At 32.7% G+C, this 27,250-nt stretch overlaps 5 protein-coding genes across 5 annotated transcripts; 4 read left to right on the top strand and 1 right to left on the bottom strand.

Moving 5' to 3' along the window:
* The first annotated feature begins 749 nt into the window (after window positions 1–749).
* Window positions 750–6,710, top strand: LOC125818813 (uncharacterized). Its single transcript, XM_049498329.1, has 8 exons — window positions 750–920; window positions 1,922–2,010; window positions 3,110–3,173; window positions 3,768–3,845; window positions 5,105–5,181; window positions 5,279–5,345; window positions 5,420–5,527; window positions 6,413–6,710. The coding sequence occupies exons 1-8, from the start codon at window positions 849–851 to the stop codon at window positions 6,440–6,442; spliced, it is 585 nt and encodes a 194-aa protein (XP_049354286.1). The 5' UTR covers window positions 750–848; the 3' UTR covers window positions 6,443–6,710.
* Window positions 6,711–11,375: 4,665 nt separating this feature from the next.
* Window positions 11,376–14,858, top strand: LOC125818808 (nuclear transcription factor Y subunit B-6-like). Its single transcript, XM_049498324.1, has 2 exons — window positions 11,376–11,469; window positions 14,218–14,858. Exons 1-2 carry the CDS (start codon window positions 11,397–11,399, stop codon window positions 14,856–14,858), a joined length of 714 nt encoding a protein of 237 aa, XP_049354281.1. The 5' UTR covers window positions 11,376–11,396.
* Window positions 14,859–16,784: 1,926 nt separating this feature from the next.
* On the top strand, window positions 16,785–20,496 carry LOC125818814 (protein C2-DOMAIN ABA-RELATED 11-like). The gene is made up of 4 exons (XM_049498330.1): window positions 16,785–16,928; window positions 17,958–18,118; window positions 18,996–19,091; window positions 19,945–20,496. The coding sequence occupies exons 2-4, from the start codon at window positions 18,008–18,010 to the stop codon at window positions 20,245–20,247; spliced, it is 510 nt and encodes a 169-aa protein (XP_049354287.1). The 5' UTR covers window positions 16,785–16,928; window positions 17,958–18,007; the 3' UTR covers window positions 20,248–20,496.
* Window positions 20,497–21,608: 1,112 nt separating this feature from the next.
* LOC125818807 (DNA oxidative demethylase ALKBH2) lies at window positions 21,609–24,936 on the top strand. Its single transcript, XM_049498323.1, has 4 exons — window positions 21,609–21,940; window positions 23,877–23,993; window positions 24,082–24,271; window positions 24,574–24,936. Exons 1-4 carry the CDS (start codon window positions 21,683–21,685, stop codon window positions 24,768–24,770), a joined length of 762 nt encoding a protein of 253 aa, XP_049354280.1. The 5' UTR covers window positions 21,609–21,682; the 3' UTR covers window positions 24,771–24,936.
* A 221-nt stretch (window positions 24,937–25,157) lies between these two features.
* Window positions 25,158–25,867, bottom strand: LOC125818812 (uncharacterized). Its single transcript, XM_049498328.1, has one exon. The coding sequence runs from the start codon at window positions 25,824–25,826 to the stop codon at window positions 25,158–25,160; it is 669 nt and encodes a 222-aa protein (XP_049354285.1). The 5' UTR covers window positions 25,827–25,867.
* Between the last annotated feature and the right edge of the window lie 1,383 nt (window positions 25,868–27,250).

Genomic DNA, 27,250 nt, shown 5'->3' with positions numbered 1-27,250 from the left:
TTTTGGAGTTTACCAATAATATAAACTAATGTATCATACAAACTCTAGAGAACTAAATAATATGATTAATAAGTCATAATGAAAATGATCATAATTTAAAAGTACTAAATCATGTTGAAATGAGTCTAATAAGTATTAATCACATGATTAAACATTAAACAAAAATTTAAAGTAGGTTACGTATTTTAAATTTCTAAACCAATATAAAATTTTTCAATTATAACATAATTGTCATTCTTAGTGTTTGAATTAATTTTTTATTAGCATTAATATTAATTTAATTTTGATTTGAGCTACTAATATCTATATGCTACAACCTTTTATTGAACAATTCAAAATTCTAAGTCTCAAAAACTCGAAATAATATGTTGAAAGAAAAAAATATGAAAAAGTACAAGAAATATTCAGAAATTATATCAAAGAATTCTTTTATTTATAAAATAAATATTAAAAATTATATTTATAATATCTAGTTGATTTGGTCTTGGATTATTTTTTTTTAATTAAAACCAGATCAACCCAATTATAGTCAGATTTTTTTGTAATTTATTCTAAGCTTTACGATACTATCCAAATGTCTCCTATAAATTCTTTTTTTTTTTACCATTCTTGTTTGCAAGACTTCAAAAATACTCAATTTTAACAAAATGAAAGGACTAAAAGTGCTCAAAATTATATTTGAAAGGTACTATATTAAACCTCCTCAAACATAAAAGGGTCATTTTGTCATTTTTCTCTTGTATCCTTCATCGCCCTTTTCAATGAAAAACGAAACGAAATCTGAGTGACCAAAACAAGAGTAGACATTACAGTGCTAAGCGATCTAGAGAGAGAGTTGAAGGAAGAAGATGATAAATGTAGGGAAGATCAAACAGTACTCAAATGTTCTTGAGAGACCCCTCAGCAAAGGCAAACAAGAGGTACTTCTTCTTTCTCTTCTTTTTTTTTTCAAGGAAAAAAACTCAACTTTGTGTTCTAAATCATCTTAGTAGTTCAAGAATGAAGAAACAAGGGGTTCTTTTTCACTATAGATCCTAATAATAGTGACCCATGTTACCAATTTTAGATATTTCTAGCTAGAGGGTGTTGGTGGGTTGGGGGATATACTTTGCAGATTAGTGATTGAGGCTAAAGCTTAACTCATTTTTGTGTTCTAAGTTATATTAGTTATTCAAGTGGAAACAGGGTTCTTTTTCACTATTGATCCTAATAACATTGACCCATGTTACCAATTTTATTCTCTTTAGCTAGAGGTTCTTGATGGGGTTCTGGGTTTGGGGTGAATTGGTGGATATACTTTTCAGATTAGTGATTGAAGCCTAAAGTTTTACTCAATTCTGTGTTCTAAATTATCTTAGTTGTTAAAGGGGAAAAGGGGTTCTTTTTCACTATTGATCCTAATAACATTGATCAATGTTATCAATTTTAATCTTTTTAGCTAGAGGGTGTGGGTGGGGTAAGGTGGGGGTTACTTTGCAGATTAGTGATTGAGGTCCTTTGCAGGCCAGTTTGAGTACTTATGCTTAGCTCAATTTTGTGTTCTAAATCCTCTTAGTTGTTCAAGAAAAAAAATATGTGGGGGTGGGGGTGGGGGTTCTTTTTAACTATAGATCTTAATAACATTGACCCATGTTACCAATTTTATATCTTTTTAGCTAGAGGGTGTGGGGGTGGATATACTTTGCAGACTAGTGGCTGAGGCCCTTTTCAGATCAATTTTAGTGCTTTTGGTTAACTCAATTTTGTGTTCTAAATTCTCTTAGCTGTTCAAGAAAAGAAGGGGGTGGGGTTCTTTTTCACTATAGATACTAATAACATTGACCCATGTTACCACTTTTAAATCTTTTAGCTAGAGGGTATGGGTGGTTTGGTGTGGGCTTGGAGATATACTTTGCTGATTAGTGAATGAGGTCCTTTGCAGGTCAGTTTGAGTGCTTTTGCTTTCTTGTTTTCGGAGCTTGTTCAGTACAATCAGACTCAAGTGGACAACATTACTGAATTAGAGCGAAGGTGATTTTCAAGAACTCTGTTATTTTGTTTATTTGCCCTTGTATTGCTGAATTGTAAGGATTCTTTATGAAATGAGCTTAAATGAAAAATTGGGTATTGGTATAGTCGAACCCTGACTTTTTTGACACTGAGTTGTAGTTGTGGTTGTTGTTGCCCTTGTATTGCTGAAATTAGAGGGAAGCGACTTGCATGTTTGTGGAACTTAGAGAATTACTAGTATTGGATTGGACCCGAGTAGGGCGAAATGGTTATGGAAGATTCATACACCAACTATTTTGGAGGGGAGGCTTAGTTGATTGATTGATCATTTTACATTAGTGTTGCTCTAAATATGGAGATGCTCTTTGTTGTTCTCATTCCAGCTATATCTTTTTTGTGCTTAAGAGTCTTTTCCATGGTATCATGTCAATATAGGATGGTGGCCGAGTTGGTTGAGCAGGGGATCTCCCAAATGGAGGTTAGAAACCCTTTGCATGTTTTGTCAGTCGAGCTCATTGCTCAAGGCTTGCCTAGTGCGGTTTACCTCTCCTGAGTGTTTGCCGGCAATTACACTGGAGCAGAGTTTAGCCTGTGCGCACCCAAAGGGTAGTGGCTGCGGGTCCCCTTGTCATTAAAAGAAATTAGGAAAACAATTAAGGCATCTCCATTCTCCATATTATTAGTGTCAGATGAAAGGAATGATCACCTTGGGGTAAGGGTTAGCTATTTTTAACTGCTTGTATGCAATGATTGATACTTTTACATCCATTTTCTCGGATTCTTCCCTTACCGAAAGGAATGAAATTGCTATTTTTGCTGACACCTATACTTGTGGAAAGAACTGTTTGTCTGAACATTTAATGCTAATAGAAGGCATTAAGAAAGGGGATTGAATATCAGTCTAACTGAACTACCAAAGGTTAAGCAGTATCTTCTGTGAACTTGAGCTTAGATTTTTATGCCCTTTTAAGTTGGATTTAGCTTCTTTTTTTTTTGAGACAAAGGTATCTTAAGTTTGATGTAGTTTTTTGCAGTAAAATTTTGATGTTGCCACAAATTTCAGTGTATTTGTGAACCATGAATGCATTCTTGTAGATGTTAATGATTTTCTGGGAAACAGGTTAGAGGATGCTGGCTATGCGGTTGGAGCCCGAATTTTAGAACTTCTCTGCCATAGGGAAAAGGTATGGAGCTTCAATGCAATTGCCACCGTAATGTTCTTCTTTGAATTTCTTCACTTAGAGCAACTCCATATCTGGATGCTAGGTATCTTTCGTTGTCAAACTAGTAAACCTTGATTACATAATTCTCTGGGCCGGTTCTTTCCATTTAATCTATGTCCATTACATAGAAATCTATACTTCAAGGATGTTCACATACTGTATTTTTAAACATGATCATGTTTGTGTCTTCAAAATGTTCCTGAAGACTGAAATGCGAAATGTTTTTCAACCATGATCGTTTGAATTTGACACTTTAGACTGGGAAACTATAGAAGAGAATATGACGACTACCTCTAAGCTTAGCCACATCCTTGACATCAGTCATTCCCCAATAAAGAGTCCAGAATTTGGGCAAACTCAAGAATAGACTGGGAGAGGAGCTATCTGTACTTAGGCTAATCCTTACTATGTGAAGAATGCAATACTACCTAAAATCCTATGAAGTTACTTTCAATAATTTAAGCAAGCAAATTGTGATGGCCATTTGTAGAACTATTTGACAAGCTTTATTTTCAAAGTTGACGTAATTGCTCTAAAATCTTCATAATGCTGCAGGGAAACAGAAGGGAGACGCGACTACTGGGTATATTATCATTTGTGCATAGCACAGTATGGAAGGTTTTGTTTGGGAAGGTCAACTTCTTTTTCTTCTTTCTCTCTAACCCTTTTTCTGTTGAAACACCTTTCCATCTCTTTGAATTATACTAATTTTGTTTCTTGGGGGACTGTGCTACAACTTTCTCTTGTTTATTAGTGGTTGTATTTATTTTGGTTTTATGTCATGGAGGTGGGGATGACTGGAAACCTTTTCAGTGCAAAAGGAGAAAAACTGATCATTTGACAAGATTCAGTTCTTACACTTCTAGGAGCTATATTACCATCTTTTCAAGTAACTCACTTAACTAGTAGCAAGCTTGGAAACTTAAGCCTATATTCTATCACTTCCTCGTCTTCTTAGGATGTGCTACACATAGCATGTGAATCTTGCGGTCCATCTTTTCTTCATTATATCAATAAACTCTGCGGGTATAATGCTCTGTATTAATTCAATATGCTGGTGAGCTTTTGTCTAGGGATTCTTCAGTATGCTGTGAGAGAGATTGCACATGAATGAAGTCACAAGAAAGAAAAACGTCTTTATAATGAAGCATAATGGAGTTGGTAGTCTGACTAGATTAGTGCCTTTAAATTTCAGTTTTTTTGCTATTCTTCTTAACTGTTTGTGGTAGTGCTATCTTAGTATACTCTTGTTTATTGTGGCCTGTGGGCTGGGATTAACAATGGTAGAGTAAGGTCTTGTCCTTGGGTGGAGTGGGGTGCATGGGAACCTCTAGGCTGAGAGTTGGGTCCTGCAATGTAGGGTCTTTGATGGGGAAGTCTATTGAGTTAGTAAAGATTCTCCAAAAGAGGAAGGTCAGCATAGCACTAGGTGGGTGGGTACCAAGGCATGAAATGTAGATGGGTTTAAACTGTAGTACTCGGGAGTAGAGAGAGGTAAAATGGAGTAGGTATATTGGTCAATGGGAAACTCAGGTATCTAGTGGTAGAGGTTAGGAGTGTGAACGATAGGTTGATGGCTATTAAGCTAGTTGTGGGTGGGCTTACTTTTAACGTAGTCAATGCTTATGCACCTCATGCGGGCTTGGATGAGGAGGTCAAAAGACACTTCTGGGAAGATTTGGATGAGGTTGTTCGTGGTATTCCCCTCACCGAGCAGCTTTTCCTAGAGGGAGATTTCAATGGCCACATTAGGAGGACTTCCAGGGGTTTGGATTGAGTGGCATCAAGCTCATTTAGCCTAATTGGTACCTTAAGTGACTAATCAAGTTATTCTGTGTATGAATTTGTTTGAGGATTGGATTAGGTTAAACATTTTCGCTGTTGTATACCAGGTTGCTGACTCTCTTGAGAAAGGCACTGAACATGAAGATGAATATATGATTAGTGAGAAGGAGCTCCTTGTCAACAGGTGATCTCGACTGAAGCCATTATAATTGCTTCCAATTATCTACCTACTGGACTAACTCTTGTATTCCATTTTGGGATATTTTGCATTTGAATTTTAGATTCATTTCAATTCCAAAAGATATGGGTGCTTTCAACTGCGGAGCTTTCGTTGCGGGTATTGTAAGGGTAAGAACATTATCGGCTTTGCTTCGTCTACCATTCCTGAGAGCTATAATTTATTTTCTTTTTTCTTCTCGAAGGGAGTTCTTGAAAATGCAGGTTTCCCAGCAGTAGTGACAGCTCATTTTGTTCCTGTGGAGGGGCAGCACCGACCCCGGACAACAATTTTGATAAAATTTGCCGAAGAGGTAAATCAGTTTTATTTGATCTTTCTGTTTAACTATATACTAGTTGGCTGCTCTACTGAGTTTTTAAGTGCCACAGACTCTATTGGCTACTTCTTCCGGCTCATTTTTGTAAAACCTGTTTGATTGGGCGCCAAGCTTAAGAAAGAAAGAAAGCCTTTTAGAACTCATGGTTGTTAAATCATGTCATTAAGGGTAAACTGCAAAGCTTAAAGCTAATTGTTTTCAAAGGAAAATAGTGTCACATCAAATGAGACAAATTGAGTATGTCTTTTACGTGACGATAATGTTAGATTGTTAGTCATCTCGGCATTGAAGATGCAGAACTCCTATGTCTTCCTTCACACTACCCCCTCCCCCTCCCCCACCCACCCCAACCCCCCCAAAAGAAAATAAAAGAACTTTTGGTCCCTCAATTATTGGTAAATTCTGAATTTGGTCGTCGTAATAGGTTGCTTAAGCACACCTAACCTTAAACTAATAAAAATGTCTTTAGTCCCTCTATATTAGAAATATGTATATTTAGATTATCTTAGAATTGCATTATGCTCAAATATGGAGAAAATAATACAAATCTAACATACAACATCGGTGATTAAATGGTTTAGCACTTTATAACTCGTTAAAATCGTAAAGATTCATAAGTAGAGGATCGAAACTCCACATATCAATAAACTGAAAGGTAATTAACAAAGAAATAAGCAAGAATTTATCCATATCTGATGGACTAAAAGCGTAAGGCCCCCCACCCCGCCCTGCGCAAAAGGAAACGAGAAAAATACTAAGACTACCAAAGTGCATAGAGTAAATTTATCTTTGACAATTTCTTTCTTGGAAACGCTTATATTATGAGTGCTTCAATACTGATGCTACCTACTGTTTGTACAGGTACTAAGAAGGGAAGCCACACTAGGTTGATTTTATTTGTCATTATATTTGGTGGAAAATGCTTGAACAACATTATAATGAGATGACAAATGAAAGATCCTTTGATTGTTCAACACATCTTAGGTTCATGTCAATCCTAAGATCATACAATTGCCAGTTGTGACAATATTTTCTATAGTACTATAGTTGACTTGTTCAATGCATCTTAGGTTTACCGTGATAAATTGTATCAAAACATCAAGGCATTTACTTTTTTGCTGTAAAATATTTGCATTTTGGAAGGTGATTTCTGGAAATTTTATGTTGTTGATGAGCTATGAGTAGAAAGTTATTTGAGACAAGTTCAACACATTCTTATTTTTTTAATGTGTGATACTATCTGTTGTTTCATTTGTTTTATATCTTGAGATTTAACTATCGTATTTTCCTTGCTTCCAAAACTTCTCTTTTGAGCCGAAGTCTATCGGAAACTACCTCTTTACCCTACAATGGTAGAGTTAAGGTTTGCATACTCTCTTCAAACTCCATTTGTGGGACTACATTGAATGTGTTGCAGAAAATGCAAAGAATTCTTAGTATGAGATATATGTACTCCTTTTATGTTTAGATCAAACAATTACACCTCCCATATGATGGACTATATATATATATATATATTGTTACCAAAACCGAACATTATACTACTGGAAATATTAGGGACTATCTATCGAAAATCCATAAGAAATGTACTTTTGCAAATGTTTCCGATTAACTTCTTCATCGGAAATTGACTGATTTCTAGTAGTGAATTAGACCCCTTATGAAAATATAATATTATAATCTTTTTAGGGACAAAAAAAAGTTGTTACAATAATTGATATATCTAATTAAATGATTTGTGATTATTTCTAGTGTAAGGGTTTTGAAAGATACATATTTCAGAAAAAAATGTGCGGATACAAATTAAGTTGTTACTAATAATTGGTATATTTAATAAAGTGATTTAATCTATTTTACTACTAATAAACTTAGTTACATATGCCTTATAGTTTCAAACCTAAACACTTAACACCATTGTAATCTAGATATCAATGGTTGTGATAGAATGAATATGATAGCTCCATTCTTAATCAGATTTAAAGGTCTAAAGTTCGAGTTGTGGAAATGAATTTTTTTTTAGTAGGACTACAAAAAAATACTCAATTTATGAGGGTTAATTTGTCAATTTGAGGCAGTTTTTGACCCTCACAATAAGAATTGCGGCGGTTTTAAAAAACGCTACAATTACCTTTGCCACGAACATATTTGTGGCGGTTTTGAGAAACCTCCATGACGATCGCCACAAAATCACTTTTTAATTTGTGGAGGTTTTTTAAATCAATTTGTGACAGTTTATAACCTCCACCATATTCTTTAATATTTTTAAAAAAATATGTTTGCATGGATTTAAAATTGCCCCGAATGATATGAATATTCACAAAATCTAATTTGTGGAGGTTTGTGACCGCCACAAATTGTTAAATTTCTATAAAAAAAAACATATTTTACATCAAGCCTTTGTAATAATACATATAAATACTTTCAAAATATTTAATGTAAATCATATTACATTATACAAATCTGTAATAAAAACTCATGTATAGCAACTTGAGTGTTACAACTTAAAATATAAAATAGTTCCATATCAAAAAAATATTAAAAAGAAGTACTATGCAGTTATTTGGTGACTTGAATTGGTGCCATTACTTTTTTTTTCAAGGTGAAGTAAGCTCGATCTTCATCATCACTAGGTTGAAAGCTTCAAAACCATAAATAATTTATACGTAATCAGATAAACAAATATTGATATATATATAGATATATATCCTGAAATATATAAAAGTATAGCTACATTAAATTTAACAACTTACATAGTACATATTTATTTTCAAATAAAAAAAATATATAAATCTCAAATTTTAGTGTGAATTCTAAAATTCATGTGATAGAGAATTACCTTTATATTCACAAAAATATTATGATCAAATCCGCATGTTGTACACACTTATTGCTCTGAGAATCACTTCATAAAACCTACAAAGAAAGTCAATTAAAAAAATTTATACATGCACACACAAAATTCTGATTGAACAAAAGAACAAACTAAGTAAAAAAAAAAAAAAGAAAAAGGGAGAGAGCATTTTAAGAGTTACCGAATTGTGGAAGTGGGGAAGTGGGACAGAAATGTGGGAGTTTATTTTGTAGTGGGAAGGGGGAATTTGTATTTGTTTTGGTTTCAAATTTTTTTGGGAGGGAATTTTAGTCCTTAGAAATTTTTAATTTTGTGGGAAAAAAGGTAAGCCTTTTAGGATTTTGGTTAGACTAATTACGTTAAAAGTTTCCTTATAGCTACTAATAACTAGTAATTAGTAATTAAAATATTTTATCTTGAAAATCAAATATTATAAGAGCTTAAATAAAATAAAATGCACACACACATAAATATAACAATTGATAAAACATCTATATTTTAATTTAAAATACGTAAATTTACTGAAAGAAATAAAAACTAAAAGTAGAATTCAAATTATATTTAACTCATTAACGTAAAATGATCTAGCAAAAATCAGACTTAGTAATGCGTGTTTGGCCATAAAAATTAAAATTAGTGCAATTAATAGGTAGTAGTTACATAGTTTAGTAATTGCACAATATAGTTATTACAATTATTTATTTTTATCAGATATAATTGTAAATGTATTGTTATATTGCACAAGTATAATTACACATTTAGACTAAATTTTCAAAATAAATTTTGTTGTCAAAATTTAATATAAAGTAGTAATGTATAAAAATAAAGAACTAAAAAGAAGTTGAATAGACAAAGTAGAAAAGGAATATTTTGATAGTACGTTAATAATAATAATAATAATAATAATAATCTATATATATATAAAGTATAGAAAGAGAACGATGTATATTTGTGTCATTGTGTATACATATATTGTGTTAGTTAAATTTTATTACTATTTGTCATAAATCATAAAATATGAATATTTTATAATATATCAAAAATAAAAGATCTATAAAAAGGATAGATTTTCTAAAATTAATGAATTTACAAATTTATGGGAGTTAATAATCGCCACGAATTATGAAATTGTGGCGATTTCCAAACCTCCTCAATACAATTGTCACAAAAAGATTTATTTAGTAGGGTTTAAAACAAACGTCACAAAATAAAGTAATAGAAGAAGTCAAGAGGACTCAACATCTACTATATATATATATATACATAAAAAAATAACTTTATACTTGTATATACAATGTAATTTCTTGTTGAATAAGATTTAATTATACCTCCTTACACCATATCGCTCTGCCTCTGATCCTAATATGAATATCAAACGTCAAATAAAAAAAAGGTATTGTAATGACAATGACATAGGACATATAGAAAGATGAATTGGATGAGGATTATAAGGAGCAAGTTCCAAGTTCCACACCAACCAGAAGACAGCAACTTTACAAGTTAAAAGGGAACACTGGTTTGTTCATAGTATTAAATTTGTTGTTTTGGAACTTATACTACTATACTTTTGTCACAATAATCGAGGATATTTTGAATTTAAGCATTCAATTTCAATTGGATTAATTGGAAAAGAAAAAAAAAGTAGTAACTACAATATTTTACTTTGACTTCTTTTATTTCTCCTTTCCACGTATTTATCGAAAATAACTTCAACATCTACATTATGAAATTATACTGAATATAATATTAGTGTTATACTCATTGTATGCATGACAATCATATTTCTATCTTATTGGAGAGGTTAGGCTATTCATACCTCTCGCTGTGTTATTATTAATATACGTGATACGGGTCATGCCTAAATGTTCACCATAGAGGTGACTTTTAACAAAAAGCAAAAGGTGATACTCTATATATATCCTCTTAAAATCGATTAAAATTATTGAATTGTGTCAAACCGTACGTCCCTCCTTCTAATTTGGTTACATGAATATAATGGAGGATTGAATTGGCAGTAACATTCAGTTTCAATTGGATTGGGAACTAGCTAGTACTACGACTACTATACATAAAAGGCCAAATTCAATATCATCAATTGCATTGAGAAAGAAAAAAGTTACTCCCTCTAGTCTGTTTCACGTGGCATATTTAAGACTATATAAATTGAAAAGTTATTTTGATACATTCGACATATTTTAAATTTAAGACAATAAATTTAAAAAAATTATTTACTTTTTTAAGTTTTGTATCAAATCAAAATAAAATAATTAAATTGAAACGAAGGGCATAATATAAAGTTAAATTAGTCAATTTGTTATTGCATGGTGTGCCGGTCAATGCTGCACATAATTGCCCAACTGATGAACTCTATTTTCTTACCAACGTATTACCTCTTCTTGTTCACCACGCCCTCTTGCCACGCGGCTACAATCTTTTTTCAACTTTCTTTTCGATCGTTGTTTGGTACGAGAGATAAGAGATAATAATTTTATGTTAATTTTGATATTTCCTTTGTTCCTACTTATAAGGGGCATAAAATCTAAAATGATGATATATAAATAAGAAATGAGGGAGTATTATTTATCACACTATTTATACTAGTGATAAGTTATTAATTTCATATATACCGTGGGATAATTCTATAATACTTTTGTTTACATTATATATATTAAAAACAGATGTTTTATTATTTGTCAAATTTAGAATGGAAATTCAAGAGAGCTTAGTATTAAATAACAACATAATAGTAGTCAGAATTAGAGTTCCAACAACACATAAAAGTTCTCTTAAGAAGTGTATTAGGTCGATATGAGTCAATTAATATAAAACGAAAAGAGTATATTTCTCAATTCGTAAAATAACTTTATCTATCTCATCCTAAATACCAAACAATCCCTAATTGTATCTCCTATATAAATGACCATATCTTTGCTTATTCACTTTCCAACATACATACACTAGCATTCTTCTCTTATTTTCTTAGTGAAGAAAGCAATGGATCTTGGAGGAGGCAATGGCAGTGGAGGTTTTCATGGCTACCGTAGGTTCCCACAAACAACTTCCGTTGGTAAGTGTGATCATTTCATTCAAAAGTATTACTGTGTGCTTTTTCATGATATTTGAGATGTATCGTTGTTTTGTCTAAAAGCTTAATTTGTTACATAAAATATTTTTTTTCTTTTTAATTATGTCTCAACACATACTCTTCTTATGTTGAATCCTAATTGATTTGACTATTCTAATATCATGTTAAAGTATGCAAATATCTCACATCAAAGATTCCAAGGAACACACTTCTATTTTTCTTAATTATGCATCATACCTTTGAAAAGAAAAATTTAAAAACCCTTCTGTGTACTCATTTGTAAATATTACTAATTTATCCTCATGTTTAGTCGTGGAGCCACAAGTATTTAAGGTATCTTCATCGAGAAATTATAGTATAGTTAGATTAAAAGATTTTTCTTAAATGGGTATATATATATTGACTATTTTTTTGTAGTTTCTCTTTTATATTCTGATACCCTTAGTAAAAGATTTTGCTTTGCCATTGCTCATGTTCATCAACATTTTGTCACTCTTTTCTCAATCCTAGTGAGAGAAAAAAATGTCTGCATTCTATAATACCTACATTAATGGTGGTCTAGCAATTTTTTATATATATATTGCTTTGCTTGAAATTTGAAGAAAAAGATAAAATAAAAAACAAGTGAATATATGCATGTAAATTCCTGACCCCCAACTGTATTCATATTTGTTCTCTACCCTATGTTTACATATGGCACTCTATCATGCTTCTCTTAATTATATATTATATTATAATTGTGAGAAAAAGAAAAAGAAAAAGAAAGAAAATGCTCCACATCACAATTGTTTTTTAATGTTTTGGTAGATAAATAGAAAAATTTATTAGGGTGTAGGTGGGGGAAATTGGATAGGAGACAATGTGCATGAAATGTTACTTATGAAATTTCTTTTGTACAAGCTTACTAGAAAAGTTCATTTTTCTAATTTTCAAGAAATTAAAAAGTTTTAGATAAAAAAGATTTCGAAATATTTTGACCAATTAAACATGAAAAAAGAAAAAACATGAAGATAAAAAAGGGTATAAGCTGTAAACATTTGTCATATAATTTTTTTTCTACTAATGTAATTTAACCTATTGGATTATATCTCTTATTTTATTTTCTAGATTATCGTATTTGTTATAAACAATTACTGTCTATTATTGTGTGTAACTTATATTTTAAAAAAATAATGAATCAACACAATTTGTAAGTGGATTGATATTCCTTCAAAAAAAAAGAACAAGGAGACTAGAAAATATCTTTCAACCAAAAGCTATCATGAGATGAACAAGATTTTTTATTTGATAATCTCGAGTTTAAATCTTTTTTTAATTTTTTTTTCTCAATAAGTACTTTTTATGAGTATTAAGAGTTTTCATGTGAATATCGAATACCGAGTAAAAAGTGGGGAAAGGTTGATTTTAAAACCACTAACATATGAAACGTTTTTTTGTTGTTTTTTGGGTCAATATTCACTATGATTTTGTCTTGTGGCTTTTTAAAAAATTTGGAGTTTTTATAACAGAAATTGTCTAGGGCTTTCTTCTGGTCTCTTGTGAGTTGCTGTCTTTGTGTGTGCACTATAACATATAACCTAGAATCTTATTTGGTGGTTACTTCCTAAGTGTACTTTTTAAAAAAAACAAAAGTTTGATACACAAAATATATATCTCGTGTTATATAAAATTTAGACAAAGATCAGATCTCAAAGGTGTGATATAGACAATCTGTTTTAATATAAGAATTAGTAATTGCTTTTACAAACACACACACACACACATATATATATATATATATATATATATATAGATATCACAAGAAGATAACTTTACGGTTGCTCCTACACCTTCCCTTCAAACTTCCAAGTGTACTACTAATTAACCAATTAATACACTTTATTAGCATTAGTTGGAATTAATTAGTTATATACTTCCATAGGTCTATATTATTTAGTGTTTCTTACTCCTTTTTTTTTGGGTTCAAATTAAGCAATATTTTACATAATTGAGAAGGTATTAATATTAGTTTTATTTCCTATAAAGAGAGATATTACAAGGAGAAAACTTTACGGTTGCTCCTACACCTTCCCTTCTAACTTCCAAGTGTACTACTAATTAACCAATTAATACACTTTATTAGCATTAGTTGGAATTAATTAGTTATATACTTCCATAGGTCTATATTATTTGGTGTTTCTTACTTCTTCTTTTTTTGGTTCAAATTAAGCAATATTTTACATAATCGAGAAGGTATTAATATTAGTTTTATTTCCTATAAATATATATATATATATATATATATATATATATATATATATAATAGGTATTTTTACTATTTCTTTAACAATATTTTATATGCACATCAAATCTCTCTACTCTTTATACTTATATCATCTTAGAAAGATGTAAATTTAATTATGAGTAGTTAATCAAAATTCTTTTTAGCTAGTTTATAGGAGTAAGTAATTTATTAACAGTTGTGTCAAAGGTTAAAACATCAAATAATATGAATCGGAGGATGTATATACACACCAAAAATATACAATGAAGTGTACCTTGTAAAAAAATAACAAATTAATATTATGAGTTTAAATTATATACGATATTGTTGTATTACACCCCTTAGATGACATGTTTACTTTATTAGAGATGAATTTCGTATAGTATAGCTAATTATTCTTAAATTATTTACTTCACTTTAATGCTTAGTCTTATGTCAGAATTGTCTAATGTTTTCATTTCTTCTAGATGGCATTGCCACACTCAACCAAGCCATTCCCACAACCAACCACCACAACAACAATAACAACGCCTCAGTCCCAGACGATTCTGAATGCACCGTTCGTGAGCAAGACCGTTTCATGCCAATAGCAAACGTGATTCGAATCATGCGAAAAACCCTACCTCCACATGCCAAGATATCGGATGACGCGAAAGAGACCATCCAGGAATGCGTGTCCGAGTTCATTAGCTTCGTCACCGGGGAAGCCAACGACCGTTGCCAGCGCGAGCAACGCAAGACTATCACGGCCGAGGACGTGCTCTGGGCCATGAGCAAGCTAGGGTTCGATGACTACATAGAGCCCCTCACTATGCACCTGCACCGCTATCGCGAATGCGATGGCGGTGAGCGCGGCTCCCTCAGAGGGGAGCCACTCATGCTAATGAAGTCGCGGGGTGTTATGGTTGACCCCACGGCTTCAACTAGCATTGCTGACAACATGACACATATTAATTATCCCTTGCCACCTAATTTCACAATGGCTCATCATCATCATGGCTACTTTGCTTATGCACACATGAGTAATGACAATGTTGCTCCAAATTCTCAGGCTAATCATGATGAGACAAATAATAATGTTGAATCATTTGGAGAGCATAATAAGTAGTAAAATTTAGTACTAGGAAAAAAAAAAACTTGTACTAGTATCTTTTAATTTATGTTTTTATTTATCTTTGTATGAACTATTGTACTATTTGAAATTGCTCTTTTTTTCTATTTTAAGGTGATTTCCAATATATTCTGTTTATTTTTTAGTCACAAGTATAGTTATGGTGTCTTTCATACCAAAAAAAAAATAATACAAAAATGTATTTTTCAAAACCAATTTTTTTTTTTTTTTTGGTGTTTGGTTGCCGGAATATTTTCAAATAAAAAACAATTTTCGAAAAAGAAGAAGAAGAACGATATCTAGCTTCTCCGATCCTCCCATCTAATGCAATGTCTATTTTATTCTTGACATTTTTTAGTCTCCCTCTATATAATATGTTTTGTTACAAAAATTGTTGCTACTTTTTAATGATTGTTATTTTCGTATATGTACATTTAAGTATCTCTATTTTGAATACATATAATTTAATAATTTTAATTATATTTTTTAAAAATTCATACTAAGTAATATGATAAGTTGAATTCGGTCAAAAAAGAAAGGGAAAATGCATAAGTACCCCAGCCTATGCCCAAAATTTCTAAGACACGCCTAATCTTTACTATGGTTCTATTACCCCTTGAACTTATTTTATATATAATTTTCTATTCCTTTCGGCCTACGTGGCACTATCTTGTGGGCGCAGCGTGTGTTGATAATTTTTTCAAGGATAGTGCCACGTAGGTCGAAAAGGGGTAAAAAATTAATTAAAAAATTAGTTTAAAGAGTAATATGACCTGAGTAAAGATTAGGTGTGTCTCAGAGATTTTGAACATATGTTGGGTACTATGTATCTTCCCAAAAAGAAAAGGAGTGTTGTAATGATTAAGGTCCAAAATGTGTTCACACTAATGTGGAAATGTTTCCAATATTATAGTGTTCAAACTAAACGACTAGCACGATTTAAAATAATATAAAAGAGTATGAAAAGAAAAAAAGATAGGAAAACATAATTAGGCAATTGAATCAAATCTATCAAGATTTAAATTTTCAGCACTAAACTGATTATACTTTTAAAAATATGAGTTCACATTTTAGAATGTATTAAAGTAAATCAATAACATTTTACATAATATTTAAATTAAGATTAGATTCGAGTAACTCACCACACAAAAATCACTTTCACATTATATGAACTTTTAAAAGTATTACTATTAACAAATGTTAGGTTGTGGTTAAATGAATAAAATGACTTCATTTTAATTAGAGATTTCAGATTCATTTTGAATATAAAATTTTAGTTTTTAGGAAGCTTTTAAATAAAGAGGTCTTACAGTGCAAACATGAATTAGTTGGCCCCTCAATGGAGAGATTCTTCTTAAATTGACTTTACCTCGCGTGAATTCAAATTAATCGAGGTGTTTGTCCTCTAAATTAATCTTATATAATATGAATCTGAAATTAATCGAAACCTCAATACAATGATTTTTCCTTAGTCCTTGTGCGGTATAAATTTAATTTAATCAGAGATTCTAATACACATACTAAACATCGAGTGAGAGACAAATAAAAATGAAGTATACACGTTTTAGTATATACAAATATATATGAAAGGAACTATGATGTATAAACTAGGGAAAATGCATAAGTAACCCCAGCCTATATCCAAAATTCCTAAGACACATCTAACTTTTACTAAGGTCCTATTATCCCCAAGACTTATCTTTTAATTAATTTTCTACCCCTTTTTAGCCTATGTGGCACTATCCTTAAAAAAATTGTCAACACGCGTTGGGCCCACAAAATAGTGCCACATAAGCCAAAAATGGGTAAAAAATTATATATAAAATAAGTTCGAGGGGTAATAAGACCTTAGTAAAGGTTAGGTGTGTCTTAGAATTTTGGACATACGTCGGAGATACTTATGCATTTTTCCTATAAACTATTATATACATATAAAGACACCTCACAATCCACTCATTCTTTAGCTCCACTTTGCACTGTACTTGGTTGGCCTTTTGGAAAAAACCTAAGCAGAGATCAGAGCTAGAAATTCTTTTGCATTTTGGGAATCTAACACATTTGGGTCTGGTCAAGTGAGTTAAAAATGCGTTCTTTATCTTTTTCCTGTTTTTTTTTCAAGATTCTTGTAATATTTGGGGTTTTCTTGATTTGATTAAAAATATGTTCTTTTTTCTTATTTTCTGATGTTTTAGTGATTTTTGGATATTTTAGTCATCTGGGGTTGCATTAAAGGTTCGATTTTTATTCTGTTTTGCTGCTTTTTTAAGGTTTCTACTTAATATTTTAGTTAGACACTGCTATTGAATTTCTCTTTATTAGAGCTGAATTGTAAGGTATTATGTCATATGTTGTTGTAGCTGTCTGAGTTTTAGTAACATTTGACTTGACACGTAGTTTAAGAAAGAAACGAATACTTCTGAAATTTGTGGTGTGGAACACTTGTTAGACCATATTTGTAGTTATAAATCAGTTCATTAGAGGTAAAAGTGATTTTAAAGTTAAGTTGTTTCTAATTATAGAAACGTGACATTTTTTTTTGGACGGACTAAAAAGGAATGGGTGTCACATAATTTGGTACAGTGGGCATATTTAGTAGGATATTTTTATTATTGAAGTTGTGTGTCTAACTGAATTATAAGGCTTATGTGATTTGTTGCAGCTGTATAACTGTATTTGTTTTGCTAGAATTGTTCTTGTGATACCAATGGGTAAGCAATTGAGTGGGATGCTACTTTACCAATCAATTTCTTATGTTTTATCATCTCAATTTTGTTGTTTATTATCAATATTGCCTAATTTACCTATCATGAAATTGATTGGTAGAATTCCATGGACTGGTTAGGAATATGGTCGAATTCTGTCATGTAGTTTTATAAGCAAAAGTGCCACCTACAGACTCTTAAAAAATAATGTCGTGAGGTGTGGCGTTTTTGGAGGATCCAACAGGTGTATGACAACATTTCTGGATGGTCTGAACAACATAGCTTATAACAGAACGTGCCCCCCTACACCCTCTTCAAGTCAAGTGCTTGTTTCTTTTCTATATCCTCGAATATGTTTTACCTTTGTTTTTTAATAAGGGTAACTTCTTGTGAGATGCAGGTTTGGTACTGTTTTCGGAGTTTGTGACATTGCAGTAGTGGATTATGGGAGACAAATTAGGACAGATAAAAGTGACTGTTATAAAAGGAAGACGTTTGGTGATTCGGGACTTCAAGACAAGTGATCCTTATGTCATTCTTAAGCTTGGAAATCAGGTAGCTTTATGTTTCTTCCTTAAGATATTTAATCTGTTATCTCGTGTGACTCTGATCTTCTTTATTCTTCGAAAGTTAAGAGCTTTTACAAGGACGGTTTCAAATGCATACTCTAAATCCTAGTTAACAATAGTGATAATGAAATGTGATTGTCAAATCAAATTTAATTATTTGGAATTGTGTTGAGGTCACAAATATCGGAAGCAAGATCTCTACCTTCACCAAGTAGGGGTAAGGCTGCGTCCACTCCACTTGTGGTATTACACTGGGTATGTGGTTTTTGTTGTTGAGATCACAGATAGATTGATCTTTTCTTGCTAGTTATTTGCCTGTCTCATGGGGGTTGCCGGAAATAGGGCGTCTCTCTTTCGTTTACAACAGTGTGTTTGAAATTATTAGTAAAATTGCTCGGAAAAGATTATACTAGGCATAATACATAAATATGACCCTTAACTTGGCTTCAGCAGACAACTATGCTCTCCAACTTTGGGAGTGCACAAATAGACACCTAAACTTGTATAAAATTGAACAAGTAGACACACATGTCCTACGTGGCATAATACATGTAGGACGCTACGTACGACACAAAATTGCCATGTAGGGTGCCATGTAGGATGAATGTGTTTATTTGTTCAATTTATACAAGTTTAAGTGCCTGTGCACACCACACCCAAAGTTAAAGGTCATAGTTGCCCGCTGAAGTCAAGTTAAGGGTCATGTTTATGTATTATGTCATTATACTAATAGCATCTTTTATGTTGTATGTCACCTCAGACGTTTTGTTGCGATTTGTGGTTCTACCCTTTCACTTTGCATGAGAGTTTTGAAATTGCTTTTCTTGAGCTGACATCTATATTACATTTTACTGTTATACCAGACTGCCAAAACCAAAGTCATAAATAGCTGCCTTAATCCTGTTTGGAATGAAGAATTCTGTTTCACTATCTCTGAGCCGGCTGAGGTTCTCAAATTGGTATTTGCCCTTTACCTCTTAACTTTTGTTTCATCATCTCTTATGTTCCTCCTCTGCATGACAATTTCAATGACTCGACTTTTGTTAGATGACGTAACATTATTTTGTACTTTTTCTGGTGTTGTTCCTCTGTGTAATTGTTACACTGCATGTTTTTTATATGTTTGAACTTGAAGATCAAATAAAAGGTGCTCTGAAGTTCTAGCACCCTTGCTTGTCAAACAACTATATCTCCCGTATCTGAACGAGTGCATTGGACAAACAGGAAAATAGATAAATCTAGTGAAATAGTTTATTAGGGGGAAAAAGGACAGCCCGGTGGACTAAGCTCCACCACAAGGGTCCATTGTAACCAGCCTTACCTTGTATTTCTGCAAGAGGTTGTTTCCACGGCTCGAACCCGTGACTTGAAATAGTTTATCAGGAAAGATAAATGATGAAACTTTCACCTAAGGAAACAGAAATCTTTAGTGGTATGAGTGTATGTAGACTCAAGTATCGAAGAAAAGAAATTATGAAGCTTCTGAAGAGAATACTTTTACCCCATTTGTATCTTGTAGGAAACAACCATAAGTTAAAATTTAAAGTCAAACGTCTAGGAAGAAAATCAGAATGTCGTCAACGTCCAACTCTTTAATCTTATGCAATCGACATAGAGAAAAAGAAAAGAAAAAGAGGAACAATCTGATGACGATATATATATTGTATTACATATTGAAAGGAGTAATATTTAAGGCTATTTAAAGTTGCCATTTTGCTGAAATGAAGCTAAATAGTAGTTTTCTAGAGTACATTTATTTTGAATAATTTCTGTGAAATTCATTCCATGACATTGAAACTCAATTATTAACAGGAAGTGTTTGATAAAGACCATTTCAAAGCAGACGACGAAATGGGAACTGCTTATCTCAGTCTTCAGCCTTTGGTTGCAGCTGCTAGATTGAGAACGATTCTCGGGGTTGCTTCTGAGGGGACAACATTAAGGAAGGTTATCCCGAATAAAGACAACTGCCTAGCAATCGATAGCAGCATTAGTTGGGTGAATGGTGAAGTTGTGCAAGATGTTTGGTTAAGGCTTTGTGATGTGGAGTCTGGAGACATAGAGTTGAAGATCAAATTGAGCGATCTTTCCTGCGTTGTTCCAGCCTCCGCGTAGAATGGTTATCAGTGACATCGATGCAGGTCTCGTTTGAGCTATATACGTCTTGTTGTAGTCGGAAAAAGACGTCTAGTAGAAGAAGCGCCTATGTTTGACATTTTTCGATTGGAACTCAAACAAATGATATTTGTAGATTTTGATCAAGTATGTGCATAATTCAAATTGGAGTGATTTAAGAGGTGGAAGGGGGATTTTTGTAGTATTTGTTTTTATCAGTTTAATATCCGACACACATCTTCATTTCCCTTCTTCTTTTTTTAGCTTTCACCTTTTTGTTCCATTTGGTGACTCGAACTAACAACCTTCAGATTGGAGTGTAGAGTGCTTACAATTTGAGCAATCCCTCTTCTCGACATCTTCATTTTTCCACTTCCCTTCACACTCATCTAAATTTTTCATGTGTTCATGTTAAGTTTTATCAAATGCAAATTGCAATACCTGCCACCAAATATATATAGTTCATTTAAAAGTTGTTTAGAGGTAAATAAACACCTGTGTATTCAAAGTGCTAAAGTAAATTTTATTGTCAAGTTCAATGCTGATTTGATGAATTTTTTCATATATTTATGACTAAATGTGACAAAATTAGCCTATAAAATCATAACGGCTTTAAGTTTGAGTTGATTATTGACCCACATATTTTTGAAATATTTTTATGTAGAATATCATCCCATAAACTTTATTTACCATCTATTTAGCCTTATACAATTTTTTTTTAAAAATGATTGTTTAGTCATGTTATTTATAAAATAAAATGTCAGATGCCGCCTTTCTGTTTTTCTTCGTCCTCCCTCCTCCTCCTTGCTCCCTTCTTTTTCTTTGTTGTTTTCCTTTTTCTTTTAAAATTCAACGTACTGAATTGCAAACGTGAATCGTTTCGAACAAATTATATAAATATTTGAAATATTCAGAGTATTTCACATCTTAAATTTAGGAATGTTTTAGAGGATTTTTTGTATTGGTGGGAATTAGTATATTTCATGTATAGTTAACTTATATTCAACTTTTTGAGTTTATCATAATATATAGTCAATACAAGTAAATTATATTTTTTGAATCATAATGTATATTCAAAGTATAGTCCAGATATATTTTCAATGATTTTGAGATGTAAATCATTGGCCACAGACAATTGGACCGAGTCGGGTCATAATGTACTTATCATATAAGTTAACTTATATTCAACCTTTTAAGTGTATCATACTGTATAGTTAATATAATGTATAGCTCATGAATAAATAAACTATATTTTTTGAATCTATCATAATGTATAAACTATATTTTCTGAATATATCATAATGTATAATTTAGCGTATAATATACGTATATTTTCATGATTTTGAGATTGGTCAAGACAATCGGACCGAGTCGGGTCGAATTTGCCGCCATCTTCTTCTAGGGCCCAAAGCATTTCGAATCTCTTCCTACGCCAATGGCGACGGTGACGAAACTGAACCTGAAGGCGGAGACCGGCGACTGTCACCGCCTTGAGGCGGAGCAGAGTGAAGCTCCGGCGGAAATAAGCGATTCTAGAACAAAAAGAGTAGTTGAATTAGGAAATGGATGCGAAGTAATATACATGCCTAGGTTCCTAAATTACGATCAGTCATGGGATTATTTAGAATACCTTGACAGAAATATACCATGGAATCGTCCAACGATTCGCGTCTTCGGTCGATCTTGTATCCAGGTACTCATTTTTCTTCTGCCTTTCTCCTTCAATTTTACTCTGTTTGTATTTCTGTATGTGAATTGTTTAGGGTAAACTGTAATGTTTTAAGAGGCAAAAAGGAGACTAAAGTCTCATGCTTTATGATTTAGTAGTGCTGAGGAGAGGTAGAGGTAGGTCGAAAATATATTGGGGAGAGGTGATTAGATAGGAGATGAAACACGTGCAATTAATTTATCAAGGACATGACGCGAGATAGTAGGTTATGTAAGTCAAAGATTAGGGCAGAAGCTTAGTAGATAGATTTCTTCCATGGAGCTAGGAGGCCCAAGGTGTGAAAGGTTGACTATAGTATTGCTAAGGGAAGGTAAAGGTGGGTTGAAAAAGTATAGAAGAGAGGTGATTATATAGGACATAGCACATGTGCAACTTACCGAGTACATGACGCTAGATAGGAGGTTTATGGAGGTCGAGGATTGGAGTAGATTAGTCGAGCGTAGTCTAGGTATTGTTATTATTACTTTCTTATTATCTTACTCTTCGATTCTAGTATTATTTGTTGTTTCCTTTGCTTTGGTTATCGTATTTGTTGCTATTGCTCTTTTCTTCATTATTTGCATACCTGATTAAATATGCTTTACTTGAGCTGAGGGTTTATTGAAAATAAGTTCTCTACCTCACAAGGCAGGGTTAAAACCGTGCACGCTCTACTTTCTCTAGACTCTACTTGTGGGATTACATTGGGTATGTTGTTGTTGTAAATAGTAGGTCTTAACTTCTTCGTGTGTTTACTTATTTATGTTTTGAATCCTCTTAGTGGAAATCCTAATCTCCGCTATATTGCATACTTTTAAGTTATAGATAGGCTGCTTTGTATTTCCTTGTCTGACTATAATCGTACAGCTTTGATGTAGTTTTATGTGACATACTTTTTTTTTTTTTTTTTGAGGGGCTAGTCCCATGATAAGTAAAATGTTTCCACTTTGATCTTTTAGAACAGGGGGTGAATCTTAGGCAAGTTGACAAGTGCATGTGGTTCAATCTGTTCTCCAGATGTGATCCCTACACTGTTATGCTGACTGCTATGCGTATTGTAGGATTTCATGGATAATTACGTTAGAAAATCAACTATGTTGCATTTGGGTTGTGGATTTGATTGAGATTGATAGTTTTCAAATTCCACTGTGCAAATATAGGTGATAGATTGATATAGTTTATCTGAAATTCACGAACTACCATTACATAGATCTCCAATGCCACCCGAACGAGAGGGTTTGGAATGGAACAAGGGTGATAATTCAAACATATAGTTACTAGAAAGAGCAACAGAAGAATTTTCTAATCATTCGCTCCCATGTAGCTTATTCTCCCAAGAAATTTGTTGGGGTTGTGGTAGTGGCAAAACCATAGTAAGTTCGTTATAAAGAAAAGGTTTTTCTCCCTCGGAGATGGAATTAATGCTTTTTTCTCTTCCAAACTTAGAAGCTTCAACTGGGTGGAAAGCAACACACCAACCATAAAGTTTGAACGCTAAAGCTGGATGCTATTTTTATTCTCTTATATTGGATCGCTTCTGCACTGACTTTTTTTGAGTAATGAGAAAGCACATGGACAAAGATGGTGTTCAAAGTCTGAGTCTGTATTGTGGGCAGTTTTGTTCTGCCCATGACTGACTATTCAAATTCAAAATGTTGTTGTGTTCTCATGATGGACCGTTCAAAGTGAAAGTGATAGTATTGTTCCTTTACTCCCCTTTGGTGTGTTATATCTTAGCTTTGTTTGTCTGGCGCATGAATGATCACCCAAGTTGAAAATGTTGTTGCTTTACGCTCTCTCTCTTAGTGTGTTAGTTTCCCCTTTGCTAATATGAATGCTAAATGTTACATGTCATAACAATCTGATACCACATGTTCCTATGAGGAAAAACAGATTAACAATGTTTGTAATATTTCCACAGCCCAGAGACAGTTGTTATGTGGCAAGTGAAGGATTGCCACAACTAGTTTACAGTGGATACCAGCCTCATGCATATTCTTGGGATGAATTTCCTCCACTTAAGGATATTCTGGATGCTGTAAGCTTGCTCATCTTCAACCTCTCAAGTTGTAGTTCCCAGTGATCAAGCTAGTTGTCTTTCTTATACCATCAGTGTTGCACTTTAGGTCCATAAAGCTCTTCCAGGAAGTCGTTTCAACAGCTTATTACTTAATAGGTATAAGGGAGGCGATGACTATGTAGGTTGGCATGCTGATGATGAGAAACTTTATGGACCAACTCCAGAAATTGCTTCTCTTTCCTTTGGATGTGAACGTGAATTCTTGCTGAAAAAGAAACCAGATAAAGCATCCCGAGGTACATATTGATTATGTAATATCTTTTTATTTGTCAAATGAGGTGTGAGTATAGCAGACCTTCCGTTCAGTTACATATTGAGGTTCGATCTCTCAGATTATCACTCAACTAATAGGTTATGAGTCACCTTTGTTCTTGTTTCCATTTACTTTCAACAAACAATGTGACTTTCGGAGATAATAACTAACTATTGGTTGAGCGACTATCTAAGAAAACAACTCTTACATTTTGCAAATGACAATGCTGATTCCATGGAAGTCGTATTTATCACTTCCTCTTCTGTTTGTTATTCATTACACAAGGTAAAAACACCAGTGGTGAACCTCCCAGAAAGCGATTGAAGAAGGATGCCTTTCCAGACAAACACTCGTTTGTCCTAAAACACGGTTCATTGCTGGTAATGAGAGGTTATACTCAACGGGATTGGCTTCATTCAGTGCCTAAACGCGTAAAGGCAGATTCATTACGCATTAATCTCACCTTCAGGCTTGTTCTTTGAACAATCAATGCATTTCTTCATTGTTTATACCTGGGGGTTGGAAATCTTATGCAGTGCACTTAGCAACAAAAAGAAGGCGATTTTGAGCACCTGTGGTTGATGAAAATTACTAGTACTAGATATTGGTTTTTTCTTTTACTTATGAGGAATGCGTTTGATGCAGCAAATTACTCATTAGCTGATTTCTATGCTATGAACTATGAAGGTACGTTTCAGGTATAGGGAATATCCTAATGTCAGATTCCAAATCTGAAAATTAATGCATAAAGATTGAACCTTTATTTAAACCAGTAATATACAAGAAACCCAATATATCAAAAACCTTTACAAATATTATAGACTAAAAACAAACAAAATATGTAATTATAAGCTAGCGTACGTACCTACCTAGAGAGAAACAAGAGGGACAATTAAGAGACCAGTTATGCCAGAAGAAGAGACGGCTTTAGCTGCATCGGCTTTAGATAACATTTCAACAAGAGCGTAACTTCTCTTCTTATTCTTAGAACTCGAACCCATGATTACATGTTCAACCTCACCAAAATTACTAAACAACTCTCTCAATCTTTGGCAAGTATAATCTTCACCACCACTTTTACTCCAAGATACCTTAAGCACCTTTTCCTTGTCAACACACATCTCTGATGACTCTTTCTTTGACAGCAATATTTCACGAATCCTAGCAATTTCACCTAAAAGTTTTATAGCAATTCGTTCCTCCTCTTCTAATCGAGCCAAATTAATATCAGGTACAAAAGACATCATCTTTCTACGCTTTGAATCTTCTTGTTGTTGTTGATGTTGTTGTTGTTGTTGTTGTAATTGGATCATCTCATCAAATAACTTCCTCTTTTTGTCATCCTTGAGAATGTCATAGGAAGCCTTGAGCTTTTGAAAATTTAAGTGAGCGTTGATTGGATCATCGAGTCTCTTGTCTGGATGCAATTCTAATGCTTTCTTTCGATACGCTTTCGATATATCGATTTCAGAAAGCTTTGCCCCTTCCTCACCGGAGGGTAAATCCAAAGCACTATAATGATCAACTTCAATATCCATTCTACAACCCTAATTTCTAAATATTAGGAGGATTCATAAACAGACTTAGTCTATTTATAGGTTTCGAATTATTTTTTCTTAATCCTACAATGACTCCAACTACCTTGTTATTTCGATTCCTAATAAGTTAGGAATTCTATGCTACTCCATCCGTCTACTTTTAATTGTCATAGTTTCATAATATTTTATGATGTATTTTTTCATTATATTGGTATGCAAAAAAATTGCAACTTATAGTACTTTTCGTATAGTTTTTGAATATCTAAGTTTTTTGTTTAAAATATTGAATTAATGTAATCTAATTTAACTTCGAAAATTAGTCAAATTGACTTTTGAAAAGCGCAACATGACAAATAAAAGTAGACAGAGGGAGTAGTGGTTTTTAGTTTGAATTTTTTAAAAATCAAATATTTTTATATTAGTAATTATAAATTGAGAAGTTACCTACGGTTAATATAACTTCTATTTTTCAATTTCAATTTTATTCTTTTACAAAATAAGCAAAAACGTGTAGTTACTTTTGGAATCAACTTCCCTGAAATGGTAACAATCATTGCTTACATATTTTTATTTAGAAGAAAAAAAAAAAGCAAAAACGTGCAGTTATAACTTATGGAATCAAGTTGCCGTGGAATCAGCAAAAACACATTGTCTACATATTTTCTTCTATATTATTGTATTTGAAAGAAAAAAAAAGTATAAAAAAAAATTCTCTCCAATCTTCTATGCAACTCACTTTTTATTTTTCAATTTGAAAATTGCACAATTTAAATCCCTTTTTTCTTATTTTTCCGTATGTAAACTACACATGTTCGAGCTGAGAAAAATAAATAATCAAGGCAAAAAATTGGAGTTACAAAATATAATATTTTATTTTCTATGAATCCTCAGATTCTTCTTTTTGAATATAAAATCAAGGGTCTTTGAGCCTGATCTTGAATTTGTCAGGTTTGATCTTTGATGGATTTGATCTCGACTTGTACTTGAATTCAAGGGTTTGTGAACTTGTTCTTGAATTTGATGGTCTTGATCTTAAGTTGTGAATTTGATCTTGACTTGTGCTTGATTTCAAGGGCCTTTGAACTTGTTCATGAATCTGGTGGTCATGATCTTCAGTTGTATCTTAAACTCAAGTGCTTAACGCTTGAACTCGTAGCTTGTTGAAAAATCTTTGTGTTTGATCCACGAGTTCAGGCTTCTTGTTCTTGAAAGACTCATCCTTTGAGAATAATGACGACCCCTTTTTGTGGTGTACCCGTGAGATTTGATTGGTCGATTAATCGATTTGAACTGATTATGTACATGTGACATTATTCTAGTGGCTCATTTAATTTGACTTGGATTGCCACATAACTTTGACACGTGACATGATTCTAGTGACTCATTTAATTTGACTTGGATTGCCAATACAGTATATATATATT

The sequence above is a fragment of the Solanum verrucosum genome, unplaced genomic scaffold, assembly GCF_900185275.1.
Source record: "Solanum verrucosum unplaced genomic scaffold, falcon-dt-bn FXZP01000252.1, whole genome shotgun sequence".
Classification (NCBI taxonomy): Eukaryota; Viridiplantae; Streptophyta; class Magnoliopsida; order Solanales; family Solanaceae; genus Solanum; species Solanum verrucosum.
Note: the sequence above shows the minus strand (reverse complement) of the source record. Positions and strands in the feature narration are given on the sequence as shown.